The sequence below is a fragment of the Paramisgurnus dabryanus genome, chromosome 16, assembly GCF_030506205.2.
Source record: "Paramisgurnus dabryanus chromosome 16, PD_genome_1.1, whole genome shotgun sequence".
Classification (NCBI taxonomy): Eukaryota; Metazoa; Chordata; class Actinopteri; order Cypriniformes; family Cobitidae; genus Paramisgurnus; species Paramisgurnus dabryanus.
In genome coordinates, this window is record NC_133352.1 from 30,244,264 (window position 1) to 30,261,844 (window position 17,581).

The window sequence follows — 17,581 nt, forward strand, 5'->3', positions numbered from 1 at the left end:
TTACCTTCTCTTTATTAGGAAGTGTTTGTGTTCTGGTAAAAGTGTCTCCTCCATTAATACTGATCAATTCTGCATCTGCAGGCGGAAATGGCGCAGGGAAAACCACTACGTCACTCTTCAGTGTATCCGAGTTAAAGCAAACGTCATACTGCTGAGTGGATTTGGAGTAAGACCAGCTCCCGTCAGGGTGTGTGGTGATCATTGGGGTGCTGTACCTGCCCAAACTGCTGTCTGTCTTGTGACATTTTACAGCTACCAAACTGCTGAGGCTCAGTAAAAAGATGACTGACACGGACACAATGGCGATCAGCAAATACAGATTTAAATCCGAGAAACTTTCTTCCTTCAGTGGTACATGTCTGAACTGAGTCTTGACGTCACCTCCGCTTTCAACAACCACGACATCAATAGACACAGTCGCTGACAGTGAGGGCTCACCGTTATCACAAACCAAAATCACCAACGGATGAGTTTTCAAATCATTGTCACTCATTCTCCTCTTAGTCCTGATCTCCCCGCTGCTGGTTCCGATTCGAAACAGATTGTTTCCTTTGGGCTCAGAGACGTGATAAGACAGCAGCGCATTGTAACCGGAGTCCGCATCTACAGCCCTGATCTTGGCCACAAAGTAACCCGCCTCTGCAGAATAGGGAATGTTCTCGGTGTTAACGGAACCGTGCTCGGAATAGGGCGCGAGAATCCCAGGACTATTGTCGTTCTCATCCAGAATAAAAACATTGACAGTCACGTTACTGCTGAGCGGAGGAACACCAGAGTCTGTGGCCTGAACTTTAAACTGAAACGTTTTTATCTCCTCATAATTAAAAGACTGCAAACTGTGTATATCTCCACAGTCAGTATTTATGTTGATCATTGATGTTACCGGGCCGCTTTTAGAGCTTTCTACTAATGAATATGTGATCCGGGCATTATCACCTACATCAGGATCAAAAGCAGATACTGTATGAATAACAGCTCCGATCTGACTGTTCTCTTTTACATAAACATTAATGACGGGCTCTGCAAAGCGCGGCGCGTTATCATTCACATCAGACACGTGTACAGTAATGACACTGGTACTAGAGAGAGGTGGAGTCCCTTCATCAGTAGCTGTGATGGTCACGTTATACTCATGCGCGCTCTCTCGGTCTAGAGGACCGCTTACAACTAAAGTATAATAATTTTTGAAGGAATTCTGTACTTTAAAAGGAACAGAGCCCTGGATTTTTAAATCGACTTGCCCGTTTTTACCAGCATCATTATCAGTAATGGTTATCATTCCAACCATAGTATTAATAGGAGCATCTTCCTTAACTGTATTTACTAAAGACGTCACAGATATCTCTGGTATGTTGTCATTAACATCAACGATTTCGATTAACACTTTACAGTGCGCTGCTCTCGGGTTGTGTCCTTTATCTTTTGCTTGTACTCGAAGTTCAACCGCAGTCCTCTCCTCGTAATCTACATTATTTTGCACAATAATTTCACCATTTTGCGGATTTATGGAAAATGCATTGGCGTTTTTTTCAGTGCTGTGACTGCTAAAAGAATAAATGATTTCACTGTTTACGCCCTCGTCTATATCAACAGCTTGAACAGTTATTACGTGAGTACCAGGCGCAGCATTTTCAATGATACGAGCTTTATACAAAGATTTACTAAAGACAGGAATGTTATCATTAACATCCAAAACGTTAACAACGATTTCTGTCGTCACATACCTTGCAGGTTTTCCTCCGTCTACAGCGGTCAGTGTGAGCTGGAAAACAGGCTGTTTTTCTCGGTCTAAAGTTTTCTGCAGTACTAATTCAGCAGACACACTCTGCTCTCCTCCGATCTGAACATCCAAAGAAAAATGTTCATTTGGACTCAACTTATAGCTCTTTACCGAATTACTGCCCACATCTGCGTCAAATGCGCCCGGTAACGGAAACCTCTCCCCCGGAAAAGCAGATTCACTGATATTCAAATGTGTAATTGTCGTCTGGAATTCTGGTGCATTATCATTAACGTCCAAAATATTTACATCAAACCTGTACATGTTTAACGGGGAGTTTATCATGGCTTCTACAGAAAAAGAACATTTTATATTCTGTTTGCATATCGCTTCTCTATCAATTCTCTCTCTGACATGAAGAGTTCCAGATTTTATATTTGTATCGAAATACCTTGTGTTGGGCCCCTGAACGACATGAAACCCTCGTACCTCAAGTTCCTGAACATTCAGATTAAAATCCTTAGCCAAATTGCCAATTGTAGTCCCTGGGTTTGCTTCCTCCATCACGGAATACACAATCTGCCCGTCTGCTATATTCCATAGCCGACAGAATAAATACAGTGAAACCCAAAAGCTACATTTTTGTTGTCCAGTGGATATCATTGCGTCTAAATCTTCTAGATATGACAAAACCACGAAAATCATATAGCATAATCGCAAAGTAGCAATTCACAAGAAACCGCACGACAGATGTCTTCTGACACAATGGCGAACTGTGAACAAAGCCCTGCGCTCGAGAAGTCAGCTACGAAACCAGGAGGAGCTTACCTACGTTACAGAAATTCTCTTTGCACAATGGAAGCCTGCTGACATCGTGCGGGCAACTGCAAACCAAACTGCTTGCAAATATAAAAATAATACTTATTAAATAAAAAAGCATAATTTCAAAATATTTTTCAAAGTTTTTGATCTGGATAAAGACATAGGCTATATTATTTTGGCAATCTATCAACTACAGAAGCACTAACAACAATTGTTGTGCTCAGTAAGGATTATTAGACCGTATGCAAAATAAATAAATAAATAAATAGAAATAAAGTCAAATATTGAGCAAATTATACAGCAGGTTACTCAAAGCGTAAATATGTTTGGCAAGAAATATAGTGCGAGAACATTCAAACTGTCAATGGGAAGCTTTGTGTTTTCAGGACCACGGACAGGGAATTTTGCAATGAATGACAATTCAAGAGTTGTAAACAGCATTAATTATTCTAGGGGTGAAATATAACCTTGTTTTTTTGAGATTTATGTAAAAAGTAATACCACGTTTGATAAAACATGAGTAAGAGAAACAAAATTCTAAACACTATTGCACCATAAAAAATATATTTTCTCAATTTAATATTTTTTTCTTACCTTCTCTTTATTAGGAAGTGTTTGTGTTCTGGTAAAAGTGTCTCCTCCATTAATACTGATTAATTCTGCATCTGCAGGCGGAAATGGCGCAGGGAAAACCACTACGTCACTCTTAAGTGTATCCGAGTTAAAGCACACGTCATACTGTTGAGTGGATTTGGAGTAAGACCAGCTTCCGTCAGGGTGTGTGGTGATCATGGGGGTGCTGTACCTGCCCAAACTGCTCTCTGTCTTGTGGCATTTCACAGCTATCAAACTGATGAGGCTCAGTAAAAAGATGACTGACACAGACACAATGGCGATCAGCAAATACAGATTTAAATCCGAGAATCTCTCCTCCTTCAGTGGTACATGTCTGAACTGAGTCTTGACGTCACCTCCGCTTTCAACAACCACGACATCAATAGACACAGTCCCTGACAGTGAGGGCTCTCCGTTATCACAAACCAAAATCACCAATGGATGAGTTTTCAAATCATTGTCACTCATTCTCCTCTTAGTCCTGATCTCCCCGCTGCTGGTTCCGATTCGAAACAGATTGTTTCCTTTAGGCTCAGAGACGTGATAAGACAACAGTGCATTGTAACCGGAGTCCGCATCTACAGCCCTGATCTTGGCCACAAAGTAGCCCGCATCAGCAGAATAGGGAATGTTCTCGGTGTTAACGGAACCGTGCTCGGAATAGGGCGCTAGAATCCCGGGACTATTGTCGTTTTCATCCAGAATAAAAACATTGAAAGTCACGTTACTGCTGAGCGGAGGAACACCAGAGTCTGTGGCCTGAACTTTAAACTGAACCGTTTTCACCTCTTCATAGTTAAAAGACTGCAAAGTGTGTATGTCTCCACTGTCAGAGTTTATGTTGATCATTGATGTTACCGGGCCGCTTTTAAAGCTTTCTACTAATGAATATGTGATCCGGGCATTATCACCTACATCAGGATCAAAAGCAGAGACTGTATGAATAACATCTCCGATCTGACTGTTCTCTTTCACATAAACATTAATGACGGGCTCTGGAAAGCGCGGCGCGTTGTCATTCACATCAGACACGTGTACAGTAATGACACTGGTACTAGAGAGAGGCGGAGTCCCTTCATCAGTAGCTGTAATGGTTACATTATATGCATGCGCGCTCTCCCTGTCTAGAGGGCCGTTAACAACTAAAGTATAATAATTTTTATATGAATTCTGTACTTTAAAAGGAACAGAGCCCTGGATTTTTAAATCGACTTGCCCGTTTTTACCAGCATCATTATCAGTAATGGTTATCATTCCAACCATAGTATTAATAGGAGCATCTTCCTTAACTGTATTTACTAAAGACGTCACAGATATCTCTGGTATGTTGTCATTAACATCAACGATTTCGATTAACACTTTACAGTGCGCTGCTTTCGGGCTGTGTCCTTTATCTTTTGCTTGTACTCGAAGTTCAACCGCACTCCTCTCTTCGTAATCTACATTATTTTGCACAATAATTTCACCATTTTGCGGATTTATGGAAAATGCATTGGCGGTTTTTTCAGTGCTGTGACTGATAAAAGAATAAATGATTTCACTGTTTACGCCCTCGTCTATATCAACAGCTTGAACAGTTATTACGTGAGTACCAGGCGCCGCATTTTCATTGATACGAGCTTTATATAAAGATTTACTAAAGACAGGAATGTTATCATTAACATCCACAACGTTAACAACGATTTCTGTCGTACCAGACCTTGGAGGTTTCCCTCCGTCTACAGCGGTCAGTGTGAGCTGGATCACCGGCTGTTTTTCTCGGTCTAAAGCTTTCTGCAGCACTAACTCAGCAGATACACTATGCTCTCCTCCGCTCTGAACATCCAGAGAAAAATGCTCGTTCGAGGTTAGCTTGTAGCTTTTTACCGAATTACTGCCCACATCTGCGTCAAACGCGCCCGGTAACGGAAACCTCTCCCCCGTAAAAGCATATTCACTGATGTTTAAATGTGTAATTGTCGTCTGGAATTCTGGTGCATTATCATTAACGTCCAAAATATTTACATCAAACCTGTACATATTTAACGGGGAGTTTATCATGGCTTCTACAGAAAAAGAACATTTTATATTCTGTTTGCATATCGCTTCTCTATCAATTCTCTCTCTGACATGAAGAGTTCCAGATTTTAAATTTGTATCGAAATACCTCGTGTTAGGCCCCTGGACGACATGAAACCCTCGTACCTCAAGTTCCTGAATATTCAGATTAAAATCCTTAGCCAAATTCCCAACTGTAGTCCCTGGGTTTGCTTCCTCCATAACGGAATACACAATCTGCCCGTCTGCTATATTCCATAGCCGACAGAATAAATACAGTGAAACCCAAAAGCTACCTTTTTGTTGTCCAGTGGATATCATTGTGTCTAAATTTTCTAGAAATGACAAAACCACGGAAATCATATAGCATAATCGCAAAGTAGCAATTCACAAGAAACCGCACGACAGCTGTCTTCTGACACAATGGCGAACTGTGAACAAAGCCCTGCGCTCGAGAAGTCAGCTACGAAACCAGGAGGAGCTTATCTACGTTACAGAATTTCGCTGTGCACAAATTGGAAGCCTGCTGACATCGTGCGGGCAACTGCAAACCAAACTGCTTGCAAATATAAAAAGAATACTTATTAAATAAAAAAGCATAATTTCAAAATATTTTTCAAAGTTTTTGATCTGGATAAAGACTTAGGCTATATTATTTTGGCAATCTATCAACTAGAGCTGTAATCGGGCCTTAAAAGTTAGGCCCGAAATGTCCGGAGCCCGACAGAATGCAGCCCGAACCCGAACGTACATTTAGATTGACAGCTTTTTAAAAGCCCGAACCCGTTTACAGCCCGACATTATTTAAATGTGCGCACACACACAGCTTTTGTCAAGAATGAGAAATTTACACAGGTTTTAACATTATTTATTCATGACTAATAATCTACACGCCACTTGGAAGTTGAAACAAAGAAATAAGTAATATGTAACATTGTAACATCTCATTCTAAATAGGCTTATGCAATACACTTTAAATATGCCAATACAATTATTATTTCTTAACGAATTAAATTAAGATAATACATTCTGAATTAAGATGGGTATTTGGCAATAACGAAATTAAGAGGCAGGCTCCGCGGGATTTGCGTCGGCACTTCTCTCCATTTACTGCCAACATTAGTCTATATCCTCTGTCTAAATTATGTAAGACTCGATTAATATTTAGTTATACATTGAAAAACCTACTCACCAGAATTAGGCTACATGTTTTTGATGAGGAAATTCATTAAATCCACTGTAAATGAATTCAGCGCGATCCTGCGCTACTGATTTGAACTTGACCGCTCATTTACCTCACAAAGCCGGAGCGGAAGCCCGAGCCCGCCCCGAGCCCGTGTAAAATGTTAGAAATGAAGCCCGAACCCGCCCGAGCCCGTCGGGTCCCGTCGGGTTCGGGCAAAGATCTTCAGCTCTACTATCAACTACAGAAGCACCAACAACAATTGTTGTGCTCAGTAAGGATTATTAGACCGTATGCAAAATAAATGAATAAATAGAAATAAAGTCAAATATTGAGCAAATTATACAGCAGGTTACTCAAAGCGTAAATATGTTTGGCAAGAAATATAGTGCGAGAACATTCAAACTGTCAATGGGAAGCTTTGTGTTTTCAGGACCACGGACAGGGAATTTTGCAATGAATGACAATTCAAGAGTTGTAAACAGCATTAATTATTCTAGGGGTGAAATATAACCTTGTTTTTTTGAGATTTATGTTAAAAGTAATACCACGTTTGATAAAACATGAGTAAGAGAAACAAAATTCTAAACACTATTGCACCGTAAAAAATATATTTTCTCAAATTAATATTTTTTTCTTACCTTCTCTTTATTAGGAAGTGTTTGTGTTCTGGTAAAAGTGTCTCCTCCATTAATACTGATTAATTCTGCATCTGCAGGCGGAAATGGCGCAGGGAAAACCACTACGTCACTCTTAAGTGTATCCGAGTTAAAGCACACGTCATACTGTTGAGTGGATTTGGAGTAAGACCAGCTTCCGTCAGGGTGTGTGGTGATCATTGGGGTGCTGTACCTGCCCAAACTGCTGTCTGTCCTGTGACATTTCACAGCTATCAAACTGATGAGGCTCAGTAAAAAGATGACGGACACAGACACAATGGCGATCAGCAAATACAGATTTAAATCCGAGAAACTCTCCTCCTTCAGTGGTACATGTCTGAACTGAGTCTTGACGTCACCTCCGCTTTCAACAACCACGACGTCAATAGACACAGTCGCTGACAGTGAGGGCTCTCCGTTATCACAAACCAAAATCACCAGCGGGTGAGTTTTCAAATCATTGTCACTCATTCTCCTCTTAGTCCTGATCTCCCCGCTGCTGGTTCCGATTCGAAACAGATTGTTTCCTTTGGGCTCAGAGACGTGATAAGACAACAGCGCATTGTAACCGGAGTCCGCATCTACAGCCCTGATCTTGGCCACAAAGTAACCCGCTTCTGCAGAATAGGGAATGTTCTCGGTGTTAACGGAACCGGGCTCGGAATAGGGCGCTAGAATCCCGGGACTATTGTCGTTTTCATCCAGAATAAAAACATTGACAGTCACGTTACTGTTGAGCGGAGGAACACCAGAGTCTGTGGCCTGAACTTTAAACTGAAACGTTTTTATCTCCTCATAGTTAAAAGACTGCAAACTGTGTATATCTCCACTGTCGGAGTTTATGTTGATCATTGATGTTACCGGGACGCTTTTAGAGCTTTCTACTAATGAATATGTGATCCGGGCATTATCACCTACATCAGGATCAAAAGCAGATACTGTATGAATAACAGCTCCGATCTGACTGTTTTCTTTCACATAAACATTAATGACGGGCTCTGGAAAGCGCGGCGCATTGTCATTCACATCAGACACGTGTACAGTAATGACACTTGTACTAGAGAGAGGGGGAGTCCCTTCATCAGTAGCTGTGATGGTCACATTATACTCATTCGCGCTCTCTCTGTCCAAAGGACCGTTTACAACTAAAGTATAATAATTTTTGTAGGAATTCTGTACTTTAAAAGGAACAGAGCCCTGAATTTTTAAAACGACTTGCCCGTTTTTACCAGCATCATTATCAGTTACAGTTATCGTTCCAACCACGGTATCAATAGGAGCATCTTCTCTAACTGTATTTACTATAGATGTTACAGAGATTTTTGGAACATTATCATTAATGTCAACAATTTCAACTAGTACTTTACAAAGCGCTGCTCGTGGTTTATGCCCTTTATCTTTCGCCTGCACGCGGAGCTCAACAGCATTTTTTCTTTCGTAATCTACATCACCTTTTACCGTAATCTCGCCGGTTTCAGGATTTATTGAGAAAGAATCGACGTTTTTATCATTATCTTGGTTGACTAAAGCAAAGACAATTTGACCATTTAGACCTTCATCAGGGTCACTGGCATGAACTGTAATAACTGAAGTGCCGTGTGGCGCGTTTTCATTTACGCGAGCCTTATACAATGATTTACTGAAAACGGGGATGTTATCATTAACATCCTCAACATTTACGACTATCAGCATTGAACCTGATTTCGGAGGTTTTCCTCCGTCTACAGCGGTCAGTGTGAGCTGGACCACGGACTGTTTTTCTCGGTCTAAAGCTTTCTGCAGCACTAACTCAGCAGATACACTCTGCTCTCCTCCGCTCTGAACATCCAAAGAGAAATATTCATTTGGGCTCAGCTTGTAGCTCTTTACCGAATTACTGCCAACATCTGCGTCAAACGCGCTTGGCAGAGCAAACTGTTCCCCTGGAAATGCTAATTCTGAAATGTTAATAGTTGTCGTTGTGGTACGAAATACTGGTGAGTTATCATTAATATCTAGTACGTTTACCTCAAATCTATATATATTTAAAGGCGAGTTAACGACCGCTTCTAAAGGCAACGAGCACTTCACATTCTGTTCACAAAGCTTTTCTCTGTCGATTACATCTTGAACGTGAAGAACACCAGTCTTTAAATTAAAACCGAAATACCTTTTGTTCGCATCCGACACTATATGAAATCCACGTCTTTCAAGGTCTTGTAAATTTAAGTTTAAATCCTTCGCTAAATTCCCAACTGTCGTGCCTGGGTTTGCCTCCTCCGAAATGGAATACACAATCTGTCCATCCGTAAACATCCAGAAGCGCAGAAAAACACTGATAAATATCCACAGCGTAAACATCTGAGCTTCACTTAAACACATTTTACCGCTGTGTATATAAAATCACTGAAATCTGCCGACATGTCTATACAACAGCTTTCTCCTGAACCCCGAGAGGACTGCATCCGAGGACAATGGCGGTGGCTTAACAAAGCCCTCATCCAGTACGACTGCAAAAAACATAGGAGGAGCTTTACTAGGTCGTGACAGCGAACACTACAGACAGAGACTGACATCGCGCGGACAAATTTGTGTATCACCAAAACAAATGTTAAATAAACTGTTTTGAACAATCATCGATCATGTATCTTACAAAAGTTTAAGAAACAAAACAAATAATTTAGAAATGAATTGCATTTCTCCAAACTGTAAATATTAAGTAAAATATGCCTACAATGCCATAAAATAAAAAATAAAAAGAGGCAAACATATTTAATTAATAAAAGTGGCAACAAAATTCAGACATTCAGAACCATGTACAAGGAACGGCATCAAATCAACGAGGCTTTTGGTATAAACATAAAAACAATGCAAAACAATTTTGCACTCGAAATTTTGTGTTTTCAGGACCATGGACAAAGGCTTTTGCAAATAATGACAATTTAAAGACGGTACACAGCATTAATTATTTTAGGGATGTTTTTGTTTTGTTGAGATTTATGTAGCCTACAAAGTAATACCATTTACGATAAAAACAAGAGTACACCTAACATGAAGAAAAAGCTAAATTCTAATCACAATGACACTGTAAAAATGTATCTTTTAATCAATTTTACCTTATTTCTTACCTTCTCTTTATTTGGAAGTGTTTGTGTTCTGGTAAAAGTGTCTCCTCCATTAATACTGATTAATTCTGCATCTGCAGGCGGAAATGGCGCAGGGAAAACCACTACGTCACTCTTAAGTGTATCCGAGTTAAAGCACACGTCATACTGTTGAGTGGATTTGGAGTAAGACCAGCTCCCGTCCGGGTGGGTGGTGATCATTGGGGTGCTGTACCTGCCCAAACTGCTGTCTGTCCTGTGACATTTCACAGCTATCAAACTGATGAGGCTCAGTAAAAAGATGACTGACACAGACACAATGGCGATCAGCAAATACAGATTTAAATCCGAGAAACTCTCCTCCTTCAGTGGAACATGTCTGAACTGAGTCTTGACGTCACTCGTGCTTTCAACAACCACGACATCAATAGACACAGTCGCAGACAGTGAGGGCTCTCCGTTATCACAAACCAAAATTACCAAAGGGTGAGTTTTCAAATCATTGTCACTCATTCTCCTCTTAGTCCTGATCTCCCCGCTGCTGGTTCCGATTCGAAACAGATTGTTTCCTTTGGGCTCAGAGACGTGATAAGACAGAAGCGCATTGTAACCGGAATCCGCATCTACAGCCCTGATCTTGGCCACAAAGTAGCCCGCCTCAGCAGAATATGGAATGTTCTCGGTGTTAACGGAACCGTGCTCGGAATAGGGCGCGAGAATCCCGGGAGTATTGTCGTTCTCATCCAGAATAAAAACATTGACAGTCACGTTACTGCTGAGCGGAGGAACACCAGAGTCTGTGGCCTGAACTTTAAAATGAAACGTTTTTGTCTCCTCATAATTGAAAGATTGCAAACTGTGTATATCTCCACTTTCAGAGTTTATGTTGATCATGGATGTTACCGGGTTGCCTTTAGAGCTTTCTACTAATGAATATTTGATCCGGGCATTATCACCTACATCAGGATCAAATGCAGATACTGTATAAATAACAGCTCCGATCTGACTGTTCTCTTTCACATAAACATTAATGACGGGCTCTGAAAAGCGCGGCGCGTTGTCATTCACATCAGACACGTGTACAGTAATGACACTGGTACTAGAAAGAGGTGGAGTCCCTTCATCAGTAGCTGTGATGGTCAAGTTGTACTCATGCGCGCTCTCTCTGTCTAAAGGGCCGTTAACAACTAATGTATAATAATTTTTGTACGAGTTTTGAACTTTAAATGGCAGCGACTCACCAATCTTTAGCCTGACTTCCCCATTTTTCCCGGCATCATTATCTAGAATAGTTATCATACTAACCACCGTGCCATTGGGTGCATCCTCCTTAACAGTATTTACCAAAGAGGTAACAGAAATTTCTGGAGTATTGTCATTTATATCAGTTATTTCCACTAGAACTTTACAGTATGCGGCCCGTGGTTTATGACCTTTGTCTTTAGCTTGTACTCTAATTTCAACCGCAGCGCCTTTTTCATAGTCTATAGTGCCTTTCACTGTTATGTGTCCCGTTTCAGAATCTATGGAAAATGCATCTGCGGCATTATCGTTGTCATGGCCTACTAATGAATATACGATTTCACCGTTTAATCCTTCATCTGAATCACTGGCGTGAACTTGGATAACGGGGGTACCAGGCGGTGCATTTTCTGTCACTCGAGCTTTAAATAAAGACTTTGTAAACACCGGAACATTATCATTTACATCCTCAATATTAACAATTATATCTATTGTCCCTGATCTCGGAGGCTTTCCTCCGTCTACAGCGGTCAGTGTGAGCTGGATTACAGGCTGTTTTTCTCGGTCTAAAGCTTTCTGCAGCACTAACTCAGCACTCATGCTCTGCTCTCCTGCGCTTTGAACATCCAGAGAGAAATATTCATTCGGACTCAGCTTGTAGCTTTTTACCGAATTAATGCCCACATCTGCGTCAAACGCGCTCGGTAATGGAAACCTTTCGCCTGGAAATGCCGACTCTGATATATTAAAACGTTTATCAGAGGAACGAAATGTAGGCGTGTTATCATTAATATCTAACACGTTAACTTCAAAGCGATAAACATTTAATGGCTCGTTAACAATAGCTTCTAATGGAAGAGAACATTTTAGGCTTCGTCCACACAGGTCGTCTCTGTCTATTCTCTCTTGAACATGCAGCACTCCTGTTTTTGCATTAAGATCAAAATACCTTTTATTTGGCCCAGATACTAGCTGAAATCCCCGTTTAAGCAGATCCTGTATGCTCAGGTTTAAATCCTTCGCAAGGTTGCCGACTGTGGTTCCGGTATTTGTCTCCTCCGACACTGTATACACAATCTGCCCGTACGCTACATTCCCAAAGCAAACCAGACCATGAAAAAAAATCGTTAATACACAAGCATGTCCCGATGTAGTTGCCATATTCCGTTTTAACGAAAATACACAGTATTTAGCCAAGACAGCACTAACTGCATTTCGACTGTTTAGCCTGCTATACACGACGACTGAGACGATGTGGCGAACAAAGCAATCTCCTCCTCCACCACCCGCAAATGCAAGGCGAAGACACGGGCTGCTGGGGACCTCTAGCGGACAAACATTGATTTTTAAACATAATATCTGCGTTGTGCAAACAGTGTCGTGCAGAAGATGCTGTACTGATAATAATTTTAGAAATAGTATTAAAAAATCGAGCAAAACAAAACTCAAACAAAATTCTGGTCGATCCGTTTAGATTTTATTTTACTTTGTTACCTATAATTTAGATCAATTTTCTACTTTAACACAAGCAACATCTCTACTAATCTCCATCGACAGGGTAACACATTAAAATGTTGTTTATTATCATTATTGTTATTCTGTGTTTCATTATTATCTCTATTTCTGTTATGTTATTACTTGCACAGTGTAACAAAAAGCTTACCCGACCTACATTTCATTGCAAGATGTGTTTGATTAATAACTGTGTATGTGACTAATAAACACATTATGAATAAAAAACACATTAATTGTGACAAAGGGTACTGAAATAGCTGCATTTTTATGAACAAAATAAACGAGATTCACCTTTAGCAGATAACTTTTTTTCTTGAAAATTAAACTAAGGCATCAATGAAACCACCACCATAACCAGCAAAGCTACACAAAAATAAGCATGAAAATGCAAAGCGAAATGTAAATGTCAGCCCACTCAAAACAAATATTCAGATATGAAAGTGACAACTAATTTAAAATCGATGTCCCTAGGAGGCATATGGGGAAAAAGTCATTGTCGCTCATAATAGTTTCAGCACCATGGATAGCGTCGATATGAGCTAAAGCTACCCAGTCTCACAAAGTTTCGTGATATAGTCACGTATTTTTGATATTATCACGAAATAAATGAATGCTCACAGTATTTCATCCAAAACCAGGACACTTTGGCGAGTGGAGTGCGTAATACTTTTATTAAAATAAACAAATCTCGTCAATGCATGCAGCTTTATTCTTACCTTTTCTTTATTAGGAAGTGTTTGTGTTCTTGTAAAAGTGTCTCCTCCATTAATACTGATCAATTCTGCATCTGCAGGCGGAAATGGCGCAGGGAAAACCACTACGTCACTCTTCAGTGTATCCGAGTTAAAGCACACGTCATACTGTTGGGTGGATTTGGAGTAAGACCAGCTCCCGTCAGGGTGTGTGGTGATCATTGGGGTGCTGTACCTGCCCAAACTGCTGTCTGTCCTGTGACATTTCACAGCTATCAAACTGATGAGGCTCAGTAAAAAGATGACGGACACAGACACAATAGCTATCAGCAAATACAGATTTAAATCCGAGAAGCTCTCCTCCTTCAGTGGTACATGTCTGAACTGAGTCTTGACGTCACCTCCGCTTTCAACAACGACGACATCAATCGACACAGTCGCAGACAGTGAGGGCTCTCCGTTATCACAAACCAAAATCACCAGCGGGTGAGTTTTTAAATCATTGTCACTCATTCTCCTCTTAGTCCTGATCTCCCCGCTGCTGGTTCCGATTCGAAACAGATTGTTTCCTTTGGGCTCAGAGACGTGATAAGACAAAAGCGCATTGTAACCGGAGTCCGCATCTACAGCCCTGATCTTGGCCACAAAGTAACCCGCTTCTGCAGAATAGGGAATGTTCTCGGTGTTAACGGAACCGTGCTCGGAATAGGGCGCGAGAATCCCGGGACTATTGTCGTTCTCATCCAGAATAAAAACATTGACAGTCACGTTACTGCTAAGCGGAGGAACACCAGAGTCTGTGGCCTGAACTTTAAACTGAAACGTTTTTATCTCCTCATAATTGAAAGATTGCAAACTGTGTATATCTCCACTGTCAGAGTTTATGTTAATCATGGATGTTACCGGGCTGCCTTTAGAGTTTTCTACTAATGAATATGTGATCCGGGCATTATCACCTATATCAGGATCAAATGCAGATACTGTATGAATAACAGCTCCGATCTGACTGTTCTCTTTCACATAAACATTAATGACGGGCTCTAAAAAGCGCGGTGCATTGTCATTCACATCAGACACGTGTACAGTAATGACACTGGTACTAGAGAGAGGCGGAGTCCCCTCATCAGTTGCTGTGATGGTCACATTATATTTATGCGCGCTCTCTCTGTCGAGAGGACCGTCAACAACAAGAGAATATTTATTTTTATAGGTGTTCTGTATACGAAATGAAGCAAAATCGGGTATCTTAAGAACGACAGCCCCATTTTTTCCTGCGTCTCCATCTTTAACAGTTATCAATCCCACCATTGTACCTGCAGTCGCGTCCTCTCTTACAGTTTCAGCTAAAGATGTCACGGAAATTTCAGGGACATTATCATTTACATCAGTAATTTCAACTAAAACTTTACAATGAGCCGCTCTTGGATTATGACCTTTATCTTTGGCCTGTACGCGTATTTCTACGGCATTGGTCGTCTCGTAATCAATGGTCCCTTTAACAGAGATTAAGCCACTAGCAGAATCAATAGTAAAAGCGTTTGCAGTATTGTCATCGTCATGACTTATAAATGAATACATTATTTCTCCATTTAAACCTTCGTCAGAATCGCTAGCCTGGACTGTGATAACAGAAGTCCCGAGGACCGCATTTTCAGTGATTCGTGCTTTGTAGAGAGATTGAGTAAACACAGGCATATTATCATTTACATCCTTAACATTAATAACAATTTGTGATGTCCCTGATCTCGGAGGTTTTCCTCCGTCTACAGCAGTCAATGTGAGTTGGATTACAGGCTGTTTCTCTCGGTCTAAAGCTTTCTGTAGTACCAATTCAGCAGACACACTCTGCTCTCCTCCGCTCTGAACATCCAAAGAGAAATATTCATTTGGGCTCAGCTTGTAGCTTTTTACCGAATTACTGCCCACATCCGCGTCAAACGCGCTCGGTAAAGTAAATCTCTCACCTGGGAATGCCGACTCTGCGATATTCAGTTGTGTCTTTTGTGCTTTAAAAATAGGCATATTGTCGTTGATGTCTAAAACATTCACTTCCAGCCTAAACATGTTTAAAGGGGAGTTCACAATAGCTTCCATTTCCAGAGCACATTTACTGCTCCTTCCGCACAACTGTTCCCTGTCTATTCTCTCGCTGACGACGAGTAGACCCCCTTTTAAACTGACACCGAAATACCTCTTATTTGGTCCTTCAACGATCTGAAATCCACGAACCTCTAATTCTTGAATATTCAGGTTCAAATCCTTTGCTATATTTCCCACAGTGGTGCCAGGATCTACCTCCTCCAACACAGAATACACAATTTGCCCGTCAGCATTATCCCAAATGAAGAACGGTAAAATAAAATACATCCACGATTTAAATCCTTGTTTTGGCATTTTCAGCATCAGTTTAATAAATCCGCTTGATCCATTCGAAAATGCCGAGCTGCACAACGTCGTAATTCCTCAAAGCTCTTGTATAAACGGAGACAGCAATATCGTCTCTCGCGAACAAAAGCCTCACGTGACAAAACTGAACCCTCCCTTAACCGAGAAAAAGCCTCGTGTTACCGAGAGTAGACAACATGTCGGTCTCTGATGACACCGTGCGGACAATTCAAGCTAAAAAAGTTATCGCCTTTGTGCAGTCAATGCCCATATAATAATACAAAAAAAATTAAGACTAATTCACACTGATCCATCATACCCTGACATTCAAATATAGAATGAATGAGTTTGTGGGCGTTTGTTGAAACAGTTAAACCTTTAAAGGTAATAGGATATGTAAAGTATTAACTTTAAATGCTGGTAAAGCATTGCAGAGCATCAACAGCGCAAAATGTCATGAGTTCAATGACTATGAAACACAAATATTTTAAAAATGCATACATTGAATGCACTGAAATTCACTTTGGATAAAAGTCGCTTAGTGCAAACAACATTACACTCCAGATAGAAATTTGGCAGACACATTTTGATAAAATTTTAATGGGTTTAAAAATAGAAAGCGTTAACACTTAATCTCTACGCAATGATTGTGTGGCTTTATTGTTATTATTATACATTTTAATTTAGAAATGTAGCCTACAATATTTTTGTATATATTTAATTATATTTAGTTTTAAAACTAAACTTAAAACACTTATTTCCCGTTTCTCTTAGTCTTAATGTTTTCTTTTCTGCATTCTGACGGTCGTTGTCCCTAAATTTATTGTATTCTTTCTATATTTTGTGTTTCATTTTGATTTTATTTAATGCTACTTTGTAACTCTTATTTCTGTTTGAAGTTCTGCTCATATTATTTCATGTCAGGACTTTGGTCTGCTTCTGCAGTTTTTATAAATAAAAATGGATTGATTAATTACACTGTAAAAAAGAATACGCTGGATTTACTTAAAATATAGTGCATTATTTTTGCATCCACTTTTAAGGTAAGTTTTTACAACTGCATAAATTCCTTAAAATTCCAGTTAGTGCTTAGCCTACTTAAAAAAGTGGATGCAAAATTTAGGCACAATATTTTTTAAGTAAATCCAACCTTTATTTTTTCCAGTGTACGTTTTCTAATGCAGGGCTGTTTAAACTTTAACCCCCTATATTTTATAAGAAAACATTAAACATGTCTTAGAACACAGCAGTACAACATATTATTTTCAAACTTAAATAGGATGCCAAACCCCAGTGACTGAGATACAGTAAAGGGCACTGTAGTGAGAAGCACACACTAAAAAGCTACAAAACAAACACATTTACAAAATGTATGAAACAGAAACATACATATGAACTCTTGAAATGTTACAATTAAACATTAACGATGATATGAATATTTTACAGTTTTTGTTTTGTGTTTTTTCTCTGAATTTTTCTGGAGCCCCCTACGAGGTGTTCAGCACCACGAACAGTTCCACAAATCAAATTTCAAATAAAATACAAGAATTGACTCCCACGCGCTCTTAAAAAGACTTTAATAATATAATATATAAAAAATAAAATATTTGTATTAATTTTTTAATATG

The 17,581-nt window shown here is 40.0% G+C and overlaps 2 protein-coding genes across 14 annotated transcripts in view; both read right to left on the reverse strand.

Annotated features, from left to right (window-relative positions):
* The window catches only part of LOC135760849 (protocadherin alpha-C2-like), a 115,439-nt gene that overhangs the window by 41,120 nt on the left and 56,738 nt on the right, over positions 1-17,581 (reverse strand). Inside the window, exon 1 of one of the 13 annotated variants that reach the window (XM_065274934.2) lies at positions 13,593-16,060. The exons of 9 other annotated variants lie outside the window; for them this stretch is intronic. In XM_065274934.2, the coding sequence (XP_065131006.1) occupies positions 13,593-15,971 (2,379 nt within the window). In that variant the 5' untranslated portion in view covers positions 15,972-16,060. Of the gene's footprint in view, positions 1-4; positions 2,547-3,136; positions 5,758-13,592; positions 16,061-17,581 lie in introns of those variants that run through there. 3 more of the 13 variants (XM_065274903.2, XM_065274888.2, XM_065274868.2) reach the window with 3 other exon arrangements.
* On the reverse strand, positions 6,712-10,130 carry LOC135761047 (protocadherin alpha-8-like). Its single transcript, XM_065275148.1, has one exon. It carries the CDS (start codon positions 9,395-9,397, stop codon positions 7,001-7,003), a length of 2,397 nt encoding a protein of 798 aa, XP_065131220.1. The 5' UTR covers positions 9,398-10,130; the 3' UTR covers positions 6,712-7,000.